The 20,750-nt window shown below is 40.9% G+C and overlaps 2 protein-coding genes and 1 long non-coding RNA gene across 8 annotated transcripts in view; 1 reads left to right on the top strand and 2 right to left on the bottom strand.

Moving 5' to 3' along the window:
- TMEM170B (transmembrane protein 170B) overlaps positions 1-16,038 on the bottom strand; it is a 38,517-nt gene extending 22,479 nt beyond the window's left edge. For all 5 annotated transcript variants that reach the window (XR_002346304.2, XR_002346303.2, XM_003482132.5 and 2 more), the window contains exon 1: positions 15,396-16,038. Coding sequence is in view for 3 of the 5 variants with exons in the window: in XM_084967413.1 (XP_084823539.1) it covers positions 15,396-15,715 (320 nt within the window). In the remaining 2 variants the exon portion in view is untranslated. The remainder of the gene's footprint in view (positions 1-15,395) is intronic.
- The window catches only part of LOC146401174 (uncharacterized), a 1,049,691-nt gene that overhangs the window by 734,196 nt on the left and 294,745 nt on the right, over positions 1-20,750 (bottom strand). The gene's annotated exons all lie outside the window — the stretch shown is intronic.
- NEDD9 (neural precursor cell expressed, developmentally down-regulated 9) overlaps positions 16,358-20,750 on the top strand; it is a 290,141-nt gene continuing 285,748 nt past the window's right edge. Inside the window, exon 1 of one of the 2 annotated variants that reach the window (XM_084967367.1) lies at positions 16,358-16,547. The gene's annotated coding sequence lies outside the window, so the exon portion shown is untranslated. The remainder of the gene's footprint in view (positions 16,548-20,750) is intronic. The other variant, XM_021100184.2, reaches the window with a different exon arrangement.

The following is a 20,750-nucleotide window of genomic DNA, read 5'->3' as shown; positions in this document are numbered from 1 at the left end:
CACTTTTCTCTGTGGTCCTTGTAATACAGGTAGAGTAAAAATTTTCTTGACTATATGTAATACTATGAAGGAGAGATTATTTGACATTATCAGTAATGTTGTTTGCTTATTGATTATGTAGCTATTGACCTCAACAATAAATCTCCCTAATAATTAGGATAAGTAAATTTTAAGTCTAATGTTTTATAAATCCCCAAGATATCAAAGAATGATACAACTGAAACAGAATCTCAAAAAGTCCTCTAATAACCAGTCCAGCGTTAACCCTCAACCAGACTGAGCACAAACAAAACACCCACACCCAAATTTATTATTTTTATTTATTTATTTATTTATTTTTGTCTTTTGTCTTTTGTTGTTGTTGTTGCTATTTCTTGGGCCGCTCCCGGGGCATATGGAGGTTCCCAGGCTAGGGGTTGAATCGGAGCTGTAGCCACCGGCCTACACCAGAGCCACAGCAACGAGGGATCCGAGCCACGTCTGCAACCTACACCACCGCTCACGGCAACGCCGGATCGTTAACCCACTGAGCAAGGGCAGGGACCAAACCCACAACCTCATGGTTCCTAGTTGGATTCGTTAACCACTGCGCCACGACGGGAACTCCTATTATTTTTTTAATCACACTATTTATTATGGGGAAAAATGAATGTTGCTGAGAATATCTACAATTAATTTAGGTTTAATGTTGTTATCTTAAATTACCTGACAGATCAACACAACCCTGGCAGTGAATAGGGCCGCTGAAGAGCTGGATCTACTCTGGATAAACAAATTTATCTAAGGTCGGACTCACCACTGCCAAATGTGGTACACCTGGAAAACTGCAGGACCCTAAAGCAGAGCCTCAGAGGAAGAACAGGTGCTAAGAACAGAAGAAGAAATCACACTTTTCTTAACCTGTGCAGGCTGAATGGCTAACGTGAACACCCAGAGGCTCAGTTCTCTCTTTCCGCCCATATCCCATCTAATCAAAGCTTCTAGCAACTGAGCAACAATAAGAGGAGGAAGACTTTGCTGGTACTAAGCAAAACTCAAAAGGAAAATTTAAAAACATTGTACAAAACAGAAACTTTGAAACAAGCCATCCAACCACCGTGATTCCTGAAAGGAGATTCTCCCATCTTCCTGGGCATATCTCATAACCCATCTCATTATTTTTCCCCATTCAAGGTTGTCCATAATCTCCGTCTTAAACTCATTTTGTCTCAACTGTTGCAGTGCATTTGTTTACTTTTAGTGGGATAAGATGCAGGGGAGTTGTGATCTGTTCCAGCCTCCAAACAATACTAGAAAAAATAGCCCTGCTCCCAAGCTGTACCTTTCATCAGCCGTGGTTGCTGAGTCACTAAAAATTATCTTCTGTGTATTTGTTTTCAATTCTTGGACAAAATTACTTGTGGAAAATTAATTTTTCCAGATATCTAGAATATATTAACTAAGTAAAAACAAGTCAAAGAATAGTACATATTATATGATCCTATTTGTTTTAAAAATTATAGGAACAGAGAAACATAAACAAGAAACAATGGCTAGCTTTTAAAGATAAGATAGGAGATGGGCCATTTTATTTTATATATTCTTTACTGATTATTTTTTAGCAACCAGCCTATTTTTTTCACATATTACTGCAGATACACTGTCTTTAAAAAAATAGTTTTTCATTCTAGAATTCATCAAAGGAAAAGAGGTTCCATGAGGCCAATGCTTCTCATCCAGACTGCTCACAAGAATTACCCAGAGAGCAACTAAAACAATCTTTAGAGGGGGGACCTAAACAACCATATTTTCAGCAACTCTCCAGATAACCATGACATGCGATAAAGATGGACGTCCAGGCTAATCCTCCAGGCTGAGGTTACATAACAGGTACCGACTAAAACATCCAAGGTCATAAACACAAAACCTCCCTCACTAGACAAACACTAAATATATTTTTAATCACCTACAGCATACCTAATGCTTCCAATAAATCACTTAGCAAGTAGATACTGAATACTTACATGTACTCAACATATTCTAGCCTCACGCTGAAAATAACATACCAGTAAGACTAATTTTGGGGGGCTGTTCATAATTTGTCTTTATAGAAATGGTCCTCACTATATATTTAAGTAATCTTTGTTCAAATTTGGTTATCTAAAGCTTTTTTCTCATTCCAGCAAATCTAAGGTGTGGCGATCACTCCCCTTAGTTTCTGATACCAGGGACTTCTCAATTTGGGGAATGTGTCCTACTTAGGGAGCCTATTAATAAGACTCTCAGGGAGATGATGAATTTCTAATTTGCAAAAAATTCCCAAATCAGGGATTGGCAAAGCATGGTCCATGAGTCCTATCTGCCAGCACCTTTTTCTGTATAGCCTACAAGCTAAGAATGGTTTTTACATTTTGAAATGGTGTGGGAAAAAAAAAACAACAGAGGAACAATATTTCACAATCCAGAAGTACACAGAATTCAAATTTCAGTGTCCATAAAGTTTTACTGGAACACAGTCACACTCATTCATATTGCTGATTGCTACATTCATACCACAATGGGAGAGCTGAATAATTGTGACAGAGGCTGCATGGCCTGCAAAGCTGAATATATTGCCCGCAGTTACTATATGCTGAGTATGTGGAATACTGGTCCTTTACAGAAGATGCTTGCTGACTCATGGTCTTGATGATTTTGACGAATGTTCAGGGGGCCGGGCAGTTGCCCCACACATCACTGAAGATTACAGTCATGGAACTTTCACATATTATCAAGACTTGACACTTTGGTGTCAATGGTATGGCACTTTGGTTATCAATGATGTGTCAATGGCATATATTCTAATATGAAGGTTCTTCAGGGCACAGCATGCAGTGGACACCGTGGGGCAAAGGGAGGAATGTCAAGAACAATCTCAAGGGAATTCGTTGCCACCTAAATTTTTAAAAATAAATAGAATTTAACCTAATGATAAACATACTGGAGAAGGAATGAGGGTGAGGAAAGGGGAGTGGGGCACTTTAAGCTAATGGTTCCCAGCTCTATGTTGGAGTTACTGAAAGAGCCTAAAGGAAATAGCACCCTCAGAAATTCTGAACTTTTTAAAGTGCCCCAGGTGATTCTTCCACACAGACAAGAATGATAAACTGCTCTAAGACAAAATGATCTAATCATGGAATTATGTACAGTGGAGAATGTGCAATTGCAAAAGCCCTGATTTTATTAAGGCCAAGAAATAGAGAAGAGGCTGCAGTTGACAGAGGTGTGCTGGAGCCAGAGCACCTCTGTCGGGGAGGGGAGGCTGCTCAGAGACCCTAAAGATGCAGATTTTATCCTGAAGGTTGAAGGCTATCAGGAGTCAATGGAAGTTTTTAAATAAGGAAGTGACTCAATCACATTTACCTTTAAAAAAAAATCAATTATCCTGGTAGATATGGGAAAGTGGGACTGGAAGGAGATGAGAGATTATCAGAATATTTAAAGAGTCCAAAGGGAAACTGAGGCCTGGACTTAGGCACTGGCCTCAGGATTGAAAAGAATTTGAAATATTTAGGATTTGCTGATGGCCTGGATGATGGAGGTGAGGGAGATGTGATGTCTGGCCCCCAGATTTCTGCCACGGGCACCTGAAAAGATGACAATGCTGTGAGGTTTAGAAACATGGAAACACGTTCAGCACATCTGCAGTACTCCTCAAACGCTGCTGAGAGGCAGGGAGAAAAGAAGCTAAAAGCAAGAAAATGTCAAGTAGAAAAATGTGAAGATTACCTATACATTGATATTATGGACCCTGTTAAAAAGCAGTTAATCCCAAGTTTGTAGTGTCTCCAATTTCTTTAAATGGTGAATTGTCAGATTTCGAGTCTGTGATTACTATAACAATTGTTATTACATATAAACTTGAATTAAATTGAGGATATAGAAAATTATAAAGAATGTCACCCTCACCCGAACAATGAGAAAAAGATAAATGAAAAAATCATAACTTTTCTCTAGTCCATCAGTCAGGTGACATTGCAAGATAACAGAGTAACCTGAATTCCAAAGAGGGACAAGACTCTCCTAGGAGAAAGCCAACATCCACATGGTGTCCCCTGTGGCAAAGCATAGGGTCAAGAAACGGGGACCACAGAAGTGGGTGAGAAGAAATTAGCTAGAACTGTAACGGACTGTAAAGCTCAAGTGTGGGCAGGGAACCTGTCAGCCTGGAGCAAGGGACACAAGGCGAGTGTACTCACTAGCAAGGTCTTTTCCACAAGCCTCTACTGGACACTCCCTAGAAAGACGGGGTCCCGAGCAGGAGACTGGACAGAGCCACCCGCTGATGTATGTCAGCCTGCGAAGGTCACCTGTGGCTGCTAAGGGAAACACAGACAACCCTGCCTGCTTCCTGCAACCCTTCTCCTATTCAATACAGGCCTTAACCATTGCAGGAAGGCAGCAAATCCTGTCCCCTGGAGCTCTAGGTTGGGGAAAAGTAGAAAGAAAAATCCTCTACCCCTGGGGAGGGTCAGAAACCACATAAGCCCCAGGATCCTATTCTAGGCAAGGCTGGTTACTGGAGGGAAGGATACTCGTCCCCAAGGCCCATCACAGATATGGGGAGAGTGTGGTTCAGATACCCCACTACCCAGAGCTTGCCTAAGACTAAAACTAGACCAGGACGATGGAGAAACTGCCCTCCCCTACTGTGAGCCAAAACCAAGGAATAAGCCATGGAAGTGTGTGGCTTCGGGAAGGCAGGTGTGTGGAAAGACACCTCTTTCCTGTCACAGGCCTGCAGAGGTGCCTAAAAGCTGACAACATAGCACTAACACTGAGAACAACCCTGCAGCCCCCAGTGCCCACCCTAAGTACAAGGCAACAGCAGCACATCCTAGAGAATTTGAAGCCTGTGGTGCACTGGAGGTAACAAAACAAGAAAACTCAAACTCAGCTCACTCCTGAGTATATTAAATCAGCCTTCACCCTACTGGTCTAGCAGAAGAAGCCCATTCCAGGCATAAATATTATGTGACTCAGTCCTTTCTGTTAAACATACAACAAGGTGCTGAATTCAATAAAAAAATAAATAAAATGAGATGCTTTCAAAATCAGGAAAAACAATTCACTGTCAAAAAATAAAGCGATCAGACTCAGAGATGACCCAGATTTTAGAAAAACCAGACAGGGACTTTAAAATAACTACAATGAACACATGTTAAAAACTCTCATGAAAAAGGTGGACAACTCAAATGAACAGATGGTGCATTTCAGCAGAGAGATGGAAAGTCCAAGAAAAAGTCAAAAGGAAATGCTTAAAAAATAACAAAAAACAAAAATAAGAAACCCCTGAAATTTCTGACATCAGAAATGAAGACTTCCTTTAATGGGCTCATCAGTAGACCTGACATAGTTAAGCAAAGAATCAGTGAACTTAAAGGAGGACCAACAGAAATTATTCAAATTGAAATATAAGATAAAAAACAGTAGGGGAAAAAAGGAGTAGGAGGGAAAAGAGTTACCATCCAAGAGGTATGGAACAATTCCAAATGGTTTAACGTACATGTAACTGGAGTCCCACAAAGAGGAGAGTGGAGAAGAAAACTCAAACTCGACTATTTGGAGACAGTGGCTGAAAATTTCTAAAACTATGAAAGATATCAAACCACAAATTAAAGACTCCTAGAGAATCCTAAGCAAGAAAAAGACCCCACCAAAGAACTAAAAAAACAACAAAACAAAAATAAACCATATATATACACCTGTATACATATGCCATATATACCTATATACATATGCCATATACATATACCCATATACACCAAAGTGAAATGATTAAAAAACAAAGGAGAAATATTGAGGAAGAAATAAGGGGAAAGGGAAAAAAAGAGGAAAAAAGACATATTAGGTACAGAGGGACAAAGAAAAAAGTACAGCAAACTTCTCATCAGAAACAAACCAGAAGGCAATAGGAATAACACTTTAAAAGACTGAAAGAAAAAAAAAAAAAAAACTGCAAAGCCCAGAACCTACATTCAGGTGAAATGAAGATTTTATCCAGAAAGAAAAAAATGAGGAATTCACTGCCAGTGATCTGTGTTACAGGACATACTAAAGGCAGCTCTCCAGACAGGAGTGTAATACTAGATGGAAACTTAACTCTCCACAAAGAAAGCTAAAATGAAGCTTAACATAACACACTTTTTTTTTTCTTTTGGCTGCACCCACAGCATATGAAGTTCCTGGGCCAAGGATGAAAGATAAGCCACAGCTGTGACCTATACCACAGCTGCAGCAATGCAGAATCCCTAATCCACTGGGCCAGGCCAGGGATGGAACCTGGGCCTCGGCAGTGACCCAAGCCACTGCAGAGACAATGCTGAATCTTTAATCCACTGCAACAGAATGGGAACTCCTTTTCTTATGTTTAATAACTCTAAATATTTTAACCAAATTTAAAAGTAAGTTGCTGTATTTGGTCACTTGAAGCCTTATTTAATAAGAGGAGGAGTTAAAGCTACCGTAGATATTTAAAGGCTGTTTGCTTCCACTTCTTAAAAGAGAGCAAAAACATTATTTTCTAAATTTAACTGTGACACCTTCAAGAGCTGTTTTAATATACTGCCTCTCTCAAAGCTTATGGCAATACTGATTATTACCCACTTAAACTAAATTACCCTTTACCAGCTAATTATATAATTTCAAACAGTAAATTACAGTACTCATCATTGAATAGAAAAAAAAGATTCTTAGAAAAACAAGTTTTTAATTTAAAACAATCAGAATATCATTTGCTGTTTAAAAAAATCAGGTTAAGTCTATTTAAAATAGTTCAAAAATTGCTCTATATTTAAGCCACAGTACTATTTTTCTAAAAGATGCCATTCAATTTGTTCTTCCTCGTAAGTGATTAGTTACTCAGTTATAAATGTATAAGGATTAAATGTCAAAATCTGAATCTATTATGAAATTCTAACAGAGCAATATACAATAGTTTTGTCATTAGTTGTATGCCCTTAAGCATCTTAAATTATACACATCCTACCAAAAAATGTCAGCATCAACATATTTTTTTGAAACAGTGACTGTTTAAACAGTGACTGATAAAATGTTTTACAATCTCATGATACAGTATTTTCAAGGGATATTTACACTGAATCTTGAAAAATGAACTCATTGCACCCATAAGCATAACTTATAATGAAACTCCCAATATGACAAATTCCTAAAATTAAATCTAAATAAGAGACCAAATGAATACCCAATCAGAAAATAAAATCACGACCAGGAAAACAAGTCACGCACAAGTACGGTGAGGGCAGCCACACCCTGGATGTGATGACAGGAACCATGAGGAAGCAGTTATGTCCCACTGGGGTTAAAGGACAAACAAAAACATAGATACTTTCAGAACTGGAAGGGATCTTCATGTATTAAATCCACAGCTTCCTAAACCAAGTTTTAAGAAAGTCTAACTCCAAGATTATTAAATGGTCTTCAGAGAACAAAGATTTTCTAGGAACTAAACCTGATCCTGCGAATTAGTATGTTAAAGGTCTGAAGCCCTATTTTGAAAAGAAAACCTCTTAAAGATTAAAAAAAAAAAATCTATACGCAAATGGGTAAATGTTTTTCCTAACACATACTAAAATCTCTAAACTTCCTTATTAAAAATTTCAGATCAGCTTTCCTTTACATCAATATGAAAATTGTTGGCATTGGATTGTCTTGTAGATGAGGAAACCAAGGCCTGGTAAATATGTGGCCTTTCTAAGCCTAAGAGCTAATTAATACCATTCAAGGATAAACCTCAGTTTCTTGACTCATAAACTCAAGGATCCTACTGCTTCTTTGGACTCTTCATTTACATACAGAAATCTAGCAATTTATCCCAGTGAGGGGAAGTTCCAATATCTGCGCATTATATAAGTATTTATATAAATATTGTTAATGGTTAGTTCTCCCATATACTTTAGACTAAATATAATTAAACTGTTTAAATCCTACCATTTAATAGGATTTTTTTCTTTATAGCTAATAGCTCATATAAATAAAGAAAACATTTTTAAAAGATAAATTCTTTTTTTTTTTTTGTCTTTTTTGTCTTTTGTTGTTGTTGCTATCTCTTGGGCCGCTTCTGTGGCATATGGAGGTTCCCAGGCTAGGGGTCTAATCGGAGCTGTAGCCACCAGCCTATGTCAGAGGCACAGCAACGCGGGATCCGAGCCGCGTCTGCAACCTACACCACAGCTCACGGCAACGCCGGATCGTTAACCCACTGAGCAAGGGCAGGGACCGAACCCGCAACCTCATGGTTCCTAGTCGGATTCGTTAACCACTGCGCCACGACGGGAACTCCCCTAAAAGATAAATTCTAATGTGACCTTCTAATGTTAAAAGACAGCCACTTTAAAAAACTAGGTTATAGTATCCTCTTGGAAATAAATGAGTCATTACATACTGAACACTCCATATTAACATATATCACAACACAGTTACAAATCAATCACAAAAAAAAGATCATTTAAAAAAAAAAAATCCAGTGTTCCCAATCTTTGAGCTCTCAATAATAAAATCACCTTAAGAGCTAGTGAGAAATGTACCTTCCTAAGCCTTGTTCTCAAGGATCCTAATCCACAGCTATGGCCTGGGGCTGGGCATTGTGCCTTTAACCAGCCCTAGGTGATTCTGTAGCAAGATTTGGGAACCATGTTGGGTTAAAGTAATTCATGGTAGAAGATCAGATATGGGGAGCATTTTTTAATGAAAACATATTAGCTGCACACAGATTTTTTTTTTATTTTTTTTAAATTTTTTTGTCTTTTGTCTTTTTTTGTTGTTGTTGTTGTTGTTGTTGCTACTTCTTGGGCCGCTCCTGTGGCATATGGAGGTTCCCAGGCTAGGGGTCCAATCGGAGCTGTAGCCACCGGCCTACGCCAGAGCCACAGCAATGCGGGATCCGAGCCGCATCTGCAACCTACACCACAGCTCACGGCAACGCCAGATCGTTAACCCACTGAGCAAGGCCAGGGATCGAACCCGCAACCTCATGGTTCCTAGTCGGATTCGTTAACCACTGCGCCACGACGGGAACTCCCGCACACAGATTTTTAAGAGCAATGCTACACTTTTTTTTTTCTTTGCTTTTTAGGGCCCCACCCACGGCATATGTAGGTTTCCAGGCTAGGGGTCCAATTGGAGCTGTGGCTGCTGGCCTACACCACAGCCACAGCAAGGCCAGATCTGAACTACATCTGAGACCTTCACCACAGCTCAGGGCAACATCAGATCCTTAACCCACTGATCGAGACCAGGGATTGAACCTGCAACCTTATGGTTCCTAGTCAGATTCGTTTCTGCTGCGCCACGACAGGAACTCCTATACTTTTAAATTAACCAAGTCCTAGCAGCGTTTCTGAACCATCCTAAAAGCAGATCACCTCTCCTCTCTAGCCACCATCCCATCAACAGGTTCTTTCTCTACTCTCCACCTCTTCTGCTGTCTTCAAACTCCCATTACCTGGTTCTCCCTGAACTCAAATAGCTACCTACGTACTGCTTAGCCTGAAGGTTGGTTAGCATCTCTAGACCAGGAACTCCCTGGACAGTAACCGATATTTTCATTTTTGTTTATCAGTGTTTACTAGAGAGACTGGCAAAAAATACCCAACAAGATTAACCCTTGATGCTTTTTAGTATAATTCCTCTACATACATTTAATAAAACAACAAATTATATGGCCATTTCAATTATAAGAAGTGAGATGCATGCAAAATGCTTTGCACAGTGTCTGACATATAGTAAGTGTTCAATAAATATAGGTATTATTAGAATTATTCATCTGGATCCAAGGTGAGTTCAATATGCTATACTCTGCAGGCTCTCCTCTCACCATTCATCATTCTTAATTCCAATTTCCTTCCTGGTTCCAATTTCTCCTCATCTCTGCCTCATCCTTCCTTTTCTGTTTAGGCTTTCTTTCTACAGGAAAAATATTTCTAGTTATTCTAACTCCTCTTCATGAATTATCTTATTTTTCCGGTCCTTCCTTCCAATCACTGAACAAAGCAAAGGTAAAGACATTTATATTCTGGTAGTTACTTAAGAGTCAGAATCATAGCTGACACAGTCCCAAGACTTATCTGAAAACTGCTTTAGGTTTAAGCATCTGACCTTGGACCTGGTACTGTCAGAGGATATGGACGCATGATTCAAAGATAATGAGAATTAACAAAGTCAACCTGAGAACGACAGTTCTAATTTTTGAAGAATTACAGAGGCTACATTCTTGATAAGATATACAGATAAGTCTTCCAAATGGCAAAATCCTATAACGTTCAAATCATACCAGTATTTGGCTCAGTACCACAAAAACAGAGGGGATGTTTCATAGATTTCTGGCACAAATATGGAAAAGCAGCACACTGTCTTTAAGGCTACATTTACAAAACATAAATATCTGTAAGTGGACATCTGGAATACTTTTATCTACGTAGGTTCACCTCCTATAAAAGAACATTTAGGAAGAGGAACTTCATCTCGCAGGACACTAGACTAATGGGTCCTGGAACATGGCAACACTGAGAGCAGTTTGGGAGCACCACCAAAGGAAGGGACTAGCATGAAGTGAGGACAACTGCAAGGATGCAGAGTAGGTACCAAGTTTTCCTCTTTTTTTTTTTTCCTGGGGCTGATAATCACTATTAACACTAATGTGGCAATAATATGTATGTATATAGTAAAAAATAAATGAGAACATACATATTTTATACACACACGTTTGACCTACATTCTAGTTTGAATTCCCAGCTTCCCGATGTTTATATCAACAGAGAGAGGGGAGCGCCTACCCCCACATGTGCTGCTGACACTGAGAAAAGAGATGCACTTGAAGCCAGCTTTGGCCTTTTTTCCCAGGGACCAATTATTCCTGCTCCAACACCAGCTCTTGTGTTTATCCAGAGGTTTAGGGATCCTGCCTCCTTCTAAGTAAAAAATTCTTCTCTAAACTCCTAGCAACCAAATTTGGGTCAGAACACAAAATTAGGAGTCAAAGTAGTTGAAGAAAATAAAAAAGCAAAAGAATACATTTCACTGTAGATAATCTTTTTAAAGTCAGCTTAGCCATAAAAATGAGAGTATATCCATACTGACTCTACTTTTAGGTTGTGGTGGGAAGGAGGGATTTAGGACACATTTAGAGAAAGAAAAACTACTTGAGAAGGAGGGAAGCCACTTATCGCTCTAGGTGAGTGGGCAGAAGCAGCATACAACCTATACACAGTTAAGACAATTTATGAATCTTGAGAATCACACACTTTGGACAGTGACAGATACAGAAGCGAGCTTGCTTATTGGCAACGGTTATTAACCGACAAAGATGGGGTCTCCAGGCGTTAATCTCTGCATGGAACCCCCATACTACTGTCTTCCTGGAAGGAAAAAAAATAGATTGACTTTGGTAGGACTTCTAGAATTAGATATAGAATAAATATGAATCATTAACTTCTACATAGGCAATGGCAACTTAAAACTTTAGAAAGCATCATCAATATTATCACTATTCAATAATACCTTACATTTTCCAGTCTCTTTTATTTCTGGACAAAAACTAGTCCCATTCACACATTCTTGGGCTCATTTGGGGCAAAGAGTATGAGGTTATTCTTAAGTGCCTTAAGATCTATCATCTGTCAGACCTGAGTTAAGAAACGATGTGGAATAAATGCAAAAGGCACAGACCTGACCGTCAGTGAACACCAGTTCTAGTCCTGCCTCTGTCATTAAATGGCTGTTTGATCTCAGGTGTATGTATATTTCAATCTTGCTAAAATGAGGCAAACTAAGATGCTAAGCTAATAGTTTCATTATTACTTTTAAAAAATCTATTTCTATCAAAGTAATAAGTACACAAGACTACTTTCTAAAGACTGGTCTCTAAGATAAAAAGGTCAGTACAAAAATTCTGCTTCACCTCTGGGATAAGATATAGACAGAAGAATAAATAATTCCGTTAGTTTGTATAAAGGAAAAAAAAAAATAAGAGATGAGAGTACATTCCCCTTCTATTTGCTTTTTAATTAACCAGAATTTCTGTTAATCAGATTTCTGCAAATCTCTCAGTCACTTCTTAAATCTAAATGATTCTGGTTCTTCACTATGCTTCTTTCTATAACTGGTTTCATTTCCAAGTTTATGATGATGACAAAAATGCCTTCTGATTTAAAATGTGTTATCAAAATTTGGAAAAAAGTCATAGTTTTACACTTATTAGCTTCCAGATCTAAGCAAGTTACTCTTTGCTTCAATGTCCGAATCTGTATAATAAGGATAAACACTAACCCTTCTCAAGGGGGTTAAAAAGATTAAATAAAATACATGAAAGAACAGTAACCAGCACAAAAAAAGCAGTTGTGTGTTTTAAAGGTATGACATTTGTCGGAGTTCCCGTCATGGCGCAGTGGTTAATGAATCCGATTAGGAACCATGAGGTTGCGGGTTTGATCCCTGGCCTTGCTCAGTGGGTTAGGGATCTGGCGATGCTGTGAGTTGTGGTGTAGGTTACAGACGCGGCTCGGATCCTGCGTTGCTGTGGCTCTGGCGTAGGCCGGCGGCTACAGCTCCAATTAGACCCCCACCCTGGGAACCTCCATATGCCGCAGGAGCGGCCCTAGAAAAGGCAAAAAAGACAAAAAAAAAAAAAAAAAAAAAAAAAAGGTATGACAATTGTTTATAAAAGCTGCTTAAACACCTCATTCCATTAATTAACAGACTATTCACTCCAAAAGATGTAGCTGAAAAATAAGGCAACTAGAATGTTTTAATCATGTAATTTTTAGGTACTGTTTTAAAAGTTCAATTAAATAAACATGCACTGAGCATATACCATGTGTCAGGTACAATATGCTACAGTTGTGATTACAATGATCCCACCTTCAAAAAGCTTACAGTCTATAAGAGACCAATAAAAATTATAATGGGAAAATTAAAAAAAATAAATAAAAATTATAATGTAATTGAAAATATAACAAAAGCATTACAATGAGCAGAAGTAGCAGGGTGAAGCAAGTAATTCATTCAGTTTGAAAAGGATAAAGCAATAGCTAAAGCAGCTTGTTAAGGGAGAAAGTATTCTGCAGGCAGAGGGAGACCGGGGTTGCTAGGCTTGCTTAGCCACTTCAGGCTCTGTGATGTGGGTCGACTTTCCTCTCGGAACTTTTTTATAAATCTACTCTGAAGAGTTATTCTGAAGATTAGAAACACCATGACACACCGGACGTTCAATACGTAGGACTTGATTTGTTTTAGAAATTGTGTGTTTGCTTTTTAACAGGCTAAGTTATAAATGGCACCATGGGCAGCATCTCTTAATTAATGATTAAGCTACACATGGGATCCTGACGCTCAGCAGCACAGAGAGGCCATAGTGACCCACATGGGAATGTCACCACTTAAGAGACTCCGCTTTTTAGAAGGGATGTGGTTCCTACCTTGTGGTACACTCACCGTCTGGTGAAGCATTACTTCTAATCTATTTTTCTCTATCTTTTACAGAATTCTACATACTCAGACACTACTTATTTCCTAGAAGAGGTTCCCATGCTCCTCTGTCCCACCTCAGTCCTAGTGTTGGACGTTCAGCATATCCTTGATAAAATGGCAAAGTCCAATGAGCAACCGATGATTTTTAAGATTATACTGGGAGATAATGAGAACTAACCCTAGGTTGAAACTACTATTGTTAACCTAATGGTTGATCTATGGGAACTAGAAGCCACTCCAATGATTTACAATCTTAAAGCAAGTGTTTTAAATACTGTTCAGTCTGACTAGGAGGTAAGCTACATTTACATTTACCCCACGTTTCACAAAGCCAACTTTCTCTAAAGACCCACTGATGAGCCAAGACAGTCACTAAATGATCCAAGTGCATAATCTTAAATCCTTATTTTTCATTTTACTCCAATAAACACAACTGATACAACATTTAAAATATTAACAGTGGATGAATACAAGGAAAGCCATAAGTAAGATAAAGGAGTCTATCTCAGAACTCAGCTGAATGATGAAATGGTCTTTATGTCAATATAGGTTTTAAGAACTAAAAATATGTTCCTGACTTGCAACCCTCCTGTAAGGTCAGGTTTGCTCCAAGTTAAATAACCACGGATTAAAAGTGAGGATACCATAAATCAGTGCAGAATCCAAGTTAATTTCATAGTTTCCACATCCAAGGCAACCAGCATCTTTAAAGTCAACTTGGTGGTACATAATCTCCCCAGTTTTCCTCTATGAATATCTGAATTTCATATAATACCAGAATTTATAATATGTCATATCCTATCAAGATAGATTATGCTTGTAAAATACACTTCATAGTCTTAACCAGTTTGACATAATGCATTTTGAAATACTAAAGTTCTATCAAAATTTGCTGTCCTATACGTCTTTTTAAGGTTTTAGGTTTTTTGTTGGTTTTTCACTGAGAAGCAGGCACTGAGAAGTCATCAAATTTCAATTGAAATCACTTTCTTGTAGACACTAATATTTAGAGAGTATTTTTTAAATTCAGAACTCTGGATAATCTAAGCATAATACAAGAATCTCTGCACGAATCAAACCAGAAATTTCTTCACAAAGCGGACCTACAAATTTGATTAAAAGGTATGAGTATTATTGCTCACTTCTACAACTAGAAAATGACGCTAATTATTATAATGTAGTTAAGTCTAATTTCCTCCTGATAGCCTTGACATATGAAGAGGAATACACAAAATTATCAAATGTCACAGAAGCAGCGGCTTAGAGGCCAGAGGGAGAGAGACAGACAAAAGGAAAGAGGAGAGGGGGGAGATACATGGTTAAAGCAAAAAGTGCTCAGAATGCACTAGACCTGGGTCCAGCCTGTGACCTACTATAATGAGTCATTGATACCATCAAAAAAAAAATTTTAACAGTTGACGCAAACTGATCGTTGTGAGCAGGGAATTTAAGTCCTACATTCGATTTAAAATTTGCCAGAAAGAAAAAGAGCTAAACCACAAAAAGATCGAAAGAGCAAGAAGTGGGGTGTGTGCGTTGGGGTGGAGGGATAATTGAAGGCTAACAGTACTCAAGTCTCAGCACTAACTCAATTCCGTGCGTCCTACGGAGGCAGGGGGGTCGCGGACCCTCCCCATGCAGGGAGCGGAGGCGGCCGTCGTGGATTCTCCCCCGGGAACTCTAGAGCCTCCGGGGGGGAAAGGGGGACCCTGGTTGGCGCCCCCGGAACAGCCGGATCCAATTAACAACATCCTCGCCAGGGGTCGGTACCGCGAACTGCCTAGCGAGCTCACGGGGGTGGGGCGGCGAGGAGCACTTCCCCTCCACCGGAGGGAGAACAGAGGCGAGGGGCGGCACCGCATCCCGGTCCCCATCCCGGGCGCATCAATTACCCGTGAGGTTCCTCAGCACCGTCCCGTGGGCCCAGAGGCTCAGGACCTGCTGCACCGACAGGTTGATCATGGAGTGGTCGCCCCCCTCCGCCTTCATCTTCCCCGAAGGGCGCCCGCCGCCCTCTCCTCGGGCACCGGGCGGCGGCGGCGGCGGCTGCGAGGCTACGGGGGCGGCGGCGTGTGCGCGGCTCCTCCAGGCCGCCGCCGCCGGGGGAGGCTTCGGGGCTCCGGGCTGGGCGCTGCTGCTGCCGCCGATGGGCCTCCGGAGGGGGGTCGCTCAGCGCGTCTCCCAGGCAGCCCCCTCCCCGCCGGGGAGACATTGAGGACGGCGGACGGGGGAGGGGAGGGGGCCGGGCGCTCTCCCGGCGCGGCCTCCGAGCGAGGACTCGGGGCGGTGGAGGCCGCTGTCGCTCCCTCTCAGGGGCAGCACGGCGCCGCGGGGGCCAGTCTGGTGAAGAGGCCGAGGTCACGCCGGGAGGCCCGGGGTGATGGGCAGTCGGCAGGTGCAGCCCCCGATGGAGCCCCGCTCATCACCACCAGAGCAAGAGAAGATCCGGGACTCCGAGAAGACTGCGGCGGCGGCCGCGGGGGCACCTGCCGCCAGCCTGCCCACCCTCCGACCGCCGACACTCGAGGAACCGCCCCCTCCACCCGCGGCCGCCAGCGGGCCGCTCGTGCGCGCGCGCACGGGCCCCCACTTCCCCCGCCCTCCCCGGGGCCGCTGCGCATGCTCACTCTCCCCCTTCTCCTCCCGCGACCCGTCGCCCTCCGACAGCCGGCCGGCTTCAGAGCCCTCCTCCTCCCCCTCCTCCTCCCCGTCCTGGCGCGCGCGAGCTCGCGTGGCTGCTGGTGCCGAGCGTCGGCCCGCAGTGGGGCGGAGGGAAGCTCGGCCTACGTCACTAGCGCCACCGCCGGGCCTCGCTGCTGATTGGGTGCTCCAAGGGAACCACCTCCACGCCCTCCCTCCTGCCCCGCCCCCAGCCCCGGGCGCGCGCCCTGGGAGCGCTGGGAGCGCTGGGTGCGCCCGTGCTGCGCGCTGCTGAAACTCCAGGCTGAGCGGCAGCCCTGACGCAACGAGTTAGCAAAGTCCGTCAGCTGGTTTCTGTGACAGTTCGCATCTTTGGCTCCGAACGAAATCCTTTGGATAAAGAGGTTTGAGTACAACTTTTTTCGAAAGTGAAATTTAAACCCAACGTTTTAGGCTTATCAGTTTGCGAGCTGTTGAGGTTTTTTCGGGTTTTGTTTTGGGGTTTTTTTTTTTTTTTTTTTTTTTTTTTTTTTGAGTCAGGAGCCCTGGGTAGGATAGGTCACTACTTGTGAAAGCCATTAACAGAAACAGACCAGGTCCATCCTTCGTCCAGTCCTTCCCACACCAGGAACTTGGGCCTCAAGTGGTTCCAGCATCTGAAATTACCTGTAGACACACGGCTGGGCAGGTGTCCTACACCCCAGTGCCATCCCGGGTCTGTCTCTTTTTATCAAAATGTAAAAGTCTCCGTTATTTCTTTTCCTCCCTCCAACGTAAACTAGGTCTCGTCCCATGGTTTTTGCTCCCTTTCTTCATGTCCACCGTTAGCCCGACGAGCTGTCCAAAATACTGCAACTCCTTGACATTTGGAACCTTTTATCTTAAAAAAATAAGACTGCAAGTCCTGGTAATAACAAAATATGCACTGGTCAGCCCCCGCCCCTCACCCCCGTCCTTTTTCAATCCCTTTACCATCTGAAAAGAAAGTCTACAAAGGGTGCTGAAGTTCCTGCTGTAGCGAAATCATCAGCTACATTTGGCAAAACGTAGAAGGGTTGAATCACTTGTAAAACGGTGTTCTTGGCGACGACTTTAAAAAGAATTATATATACGCATTTATACATGTGTGTATTTACATATGTATGTATGTGTCGACTGAAAAAAAAAACGTGCAGTGGAAGTGTCCTGAGTTAAGTTTTATTAGGGGCAAAAAGGAGGACTAGAGCCCGGGAGGCAGCCTCTGGGATGGCTCTGAGGAACTGCTCCCAAGAGGTGAGGGCGGAGGCCAGCATCTCTGTGATTTTGCTGGAGGGGCTGCATGGGCTCAGGCGCATGTTTGGGCAGAGGGTTACTGCTTGGTCACAAGATTGCTGCTGGTCAGGAGGAGCAGCTGTCTTTGTTAATTATTTTAGTGCTTTTCTAGATGGAAGATGCAAGAGGCTGGGGGGGAGGGTCATAAAATCTCCTAAAAATATCTAACTATCCGAGGGCCTGTTCTGCCAGTTTATTCCCAAAGGACAGAGTGCCTCATTCCTCATCTCCACCCAGAACTTCTTGCAGGGCGTGTGGAAGGTCAGCGGCTGCGGTGGCTGGTGATTTCATTCTTACAAAACCAGATGGCAAGAGATGTTTTTTTCATTGGCACATGTATTGTCTGTTTGATGTCACAGCACAAGAGAAAAAGGGAAATTTTGCATCATTCATAGGAACGGAGCCAAAACTCGAAATGTGGTGGTGTTTATGTTCTTCTGAGGATTTAGAACTAATCAGATCTTAATTTAAGATTGTAAAATATCGGACTTAAAAGAGGCTTTACTGTTTTTCTACTTCATAGTATTTTACAGATGGGGGGGAAACAGATTCTGGGGAATTTAGTGACGTGACAGAGGTGACACCACTTCAGAGCCCAGTTTCTGAATTCCTAGTCTTACTAATTCTTTCCGGCAACCATATCATCTTCTTAAGTCACAGTCAACCCCATACTTTTAAGAAAGGTTCTGGATGGGCAGATGCAGGTTACCTAAACATTACCAATAAGAGATTTGGTATTATGTGGTTAGTGATATTGGAGAATGTGACTACCTTCAGTGAAGGATAAACCTCGGAACAGCAGCTCATTCAGCGTGCACATCAGGAGCTTTTAGTTGACGTGGAGTCATTGGGGTTCTTATTATTGCTCACTATTATTTGAAACAGGGTCGCATACTTTTAATATATTCAGAACCTGGGACAGTGCCTAGCACGTGGTGTTCAACAAATATTTGCTGAATGAATCATTGAATCAACGTCATAGAAAGGTCAGCATTTTTATTGTTTCACATAAAGTTTTTTTTAATGGAACTTAAGTGTTGATTTTAAGAAATGAGAAAGTAAGACACAGCAAGGAAGCCCCAAAACTATAATGCACTTGATAAGCAGACAGTTTTTCCCCTGCTTTTCAGTTCAGTTCAGTTTATTTATTTGGCATCTGTTATCGGTGATAATGTTCTATGCTAGACCTTATCTATAGGATTTGGAGATTCATAAGGTCTCTACCCTTTAGACTGACACCTTACATTTAACTTGTGCTCGCCCTGGTAAAGCTCATGATACCCATCACGATAAAGCAGAGAAACAACATGTGTCTTATTTCGTCTCCCCAGTAAGACATGGCACCCCTAGGGTGTCAGGCCCCCATTATGGGGCTGCTGAGGGATCTAGGCCTGCCCAGAAAAGGGCAGAGAGCTGCTCCGTATTGGCAGTGGGATGTGACCTCCATCCAGAGTCGTGGAGGGTCTGACACGAAAGGACAGACAGGTACATTTTCCACCTTGTTCTGTGCCCTCCCTCCACCCCTGCCTACAAACCACGTACCTTCCAGTTTCTGCTACCTACTGTTCCCACCCCCATGTAGGTCCTTGTTCATTATCCTATCTTCAAAAGAAAGAAAACATGACATTTGAACTCAAGAATTTACACTTTGAAGCCTGAAAGTGAGTATAAAGAAAAAGACTGTTAAAATCACACACACACACACACACACACACCCACCCCACCCTGCATTTGGCAACATAGGAAACTCAGTTTTGCTCCCAGATACCAGTGTCTAAAAATCACCCTGCATCCAATCGGGTTATATTATGGCTGAAAAGCCAAATATAAAACGCATACAATAGTGTGTTGATTAAATGCTGCCTGCAGATTCATGATACACAATCCACACTAAATTCAGTTCTGAAAGTATTTAATTGTTGCACTAAACATCATAAAACATTATATGCTAAGAACAAAATGGTAAAAATGGTATTTTACTGTGTTTTTAGTTGCGATTTTCTGATTTTAAGTGAGGTTGCACATTTTTTTTCCAATGTATGTAGCCACATGGATTACCTTTTATAAGAACTTTTGGCCATTTTTCTTTTGGGTAATTTATCTTTTAAAAATTTAGGTGTAGGAGCTTTAAAATACTTAACAAATAAACCGTTTGTGATATGTATTGTATAAATCTTTTCTAGTTTGTCAGTAACCTTCTAGCTTTAACAAAACTTTTTGGTCATGTAGAAATTTCTATTTATATTGTTAGCCTTTTCTTTTTTGGTACCTAAATCATCTATCATGCTTTAAGATGTCTTGCTTTCTCTCAGATTTAGTTTTTTTTAAGACTCATGTAGTTTCCAAACATTTAATGGGTGTTTTTGTTTACTGTTTTGGTCCACTTGGAATTTTTTTTAATGTAAAGAGTTTAGTAGAGATCCAGTTTCGTTCTTCCAAATGGCAACTGAGCTGTCCCCAAACATTTTCCCACTGACCTAAAATACCAGCTACATTATCTACAAAATTTCTATATATACTTGGATTTATTTCTGTTCCATCTATGTGTTCATGTGTCAGCACTATACTATTTTTATTTTCTTTAACTGTCCAGTATGCTTCCATTTCTGCTAAGATAGGTCTCCCTTTTTCATTCATTTTCAGTTTTTTCTGATTAATTTTGAATTTGTATTGCTCAAGAGGAGCTTTAAAATCAGCTTCCTAATTCTAAAAATATTACTGGTTTATTTTCATTGATATTGTGTTACAGTGTAGGGGATATTGAGAAATGTTCATGCCTTATTAAGAAATTTGATATTGAAAAGTTGTTGAAGACATAGGTTTTTAGCCTCTGTGGATATGACCACGTGATTCTTCCTTTGGTTCTGTGTATATGGGAATTAAATTAACATATTTCCTAATACATTTTCTTTGAGTTCCTAGAGTTAATGCCACTTGGTCATGATCCCTCATTCTTTTAATATGCTCTTTAATTCCACATCTTTGCCTTTTGTTAGACTTGTATCATCAGTATTTTGAGACAATATTGATCTGTACTTTTTAGAGTCAGGTTTAATTTAGTTTTGTGGGGTTTATTTTTAATTTTTTGCTAATTAATACTGTGTTGGCTTAATATAAAATATTTAGATGCTTTCCTTATTTGGATTTTTCTTTTCCTTAAGTGTTTGAATATGAAATTCAACTGTAAAACTGCTGTCCATGCTTTACGAAGCAGTTCTTTGTCAGTTTTTTTCTATGTAGCGTTTTTTTTTTTTTTTTTTTTCTTATGGCAGTTGGTCCATTTAGGTATTTTTTTC

This window comes from Sus scrofa, chromosome 7 (assembly GCF_054392235.1).
Source record: "Sus scrofa isolate SSC_HxYL_T2T_F1_AM1 chromosome 7, Sscrofa_HxYL_maternal_Yorkshire_Landrace_v2.0, whole genome shotgun sequence".
NCBI lineage: Eukaryota > Metazoa > Chordata > Mammalia > Artiodactyla > Suidae > Sus > Sus scrofa.
The sequence above is the reverse complement of the archived record's forward strand: the minus strand, read 5'-3'. Positions and strand labels throughout refer to the sequence as shown.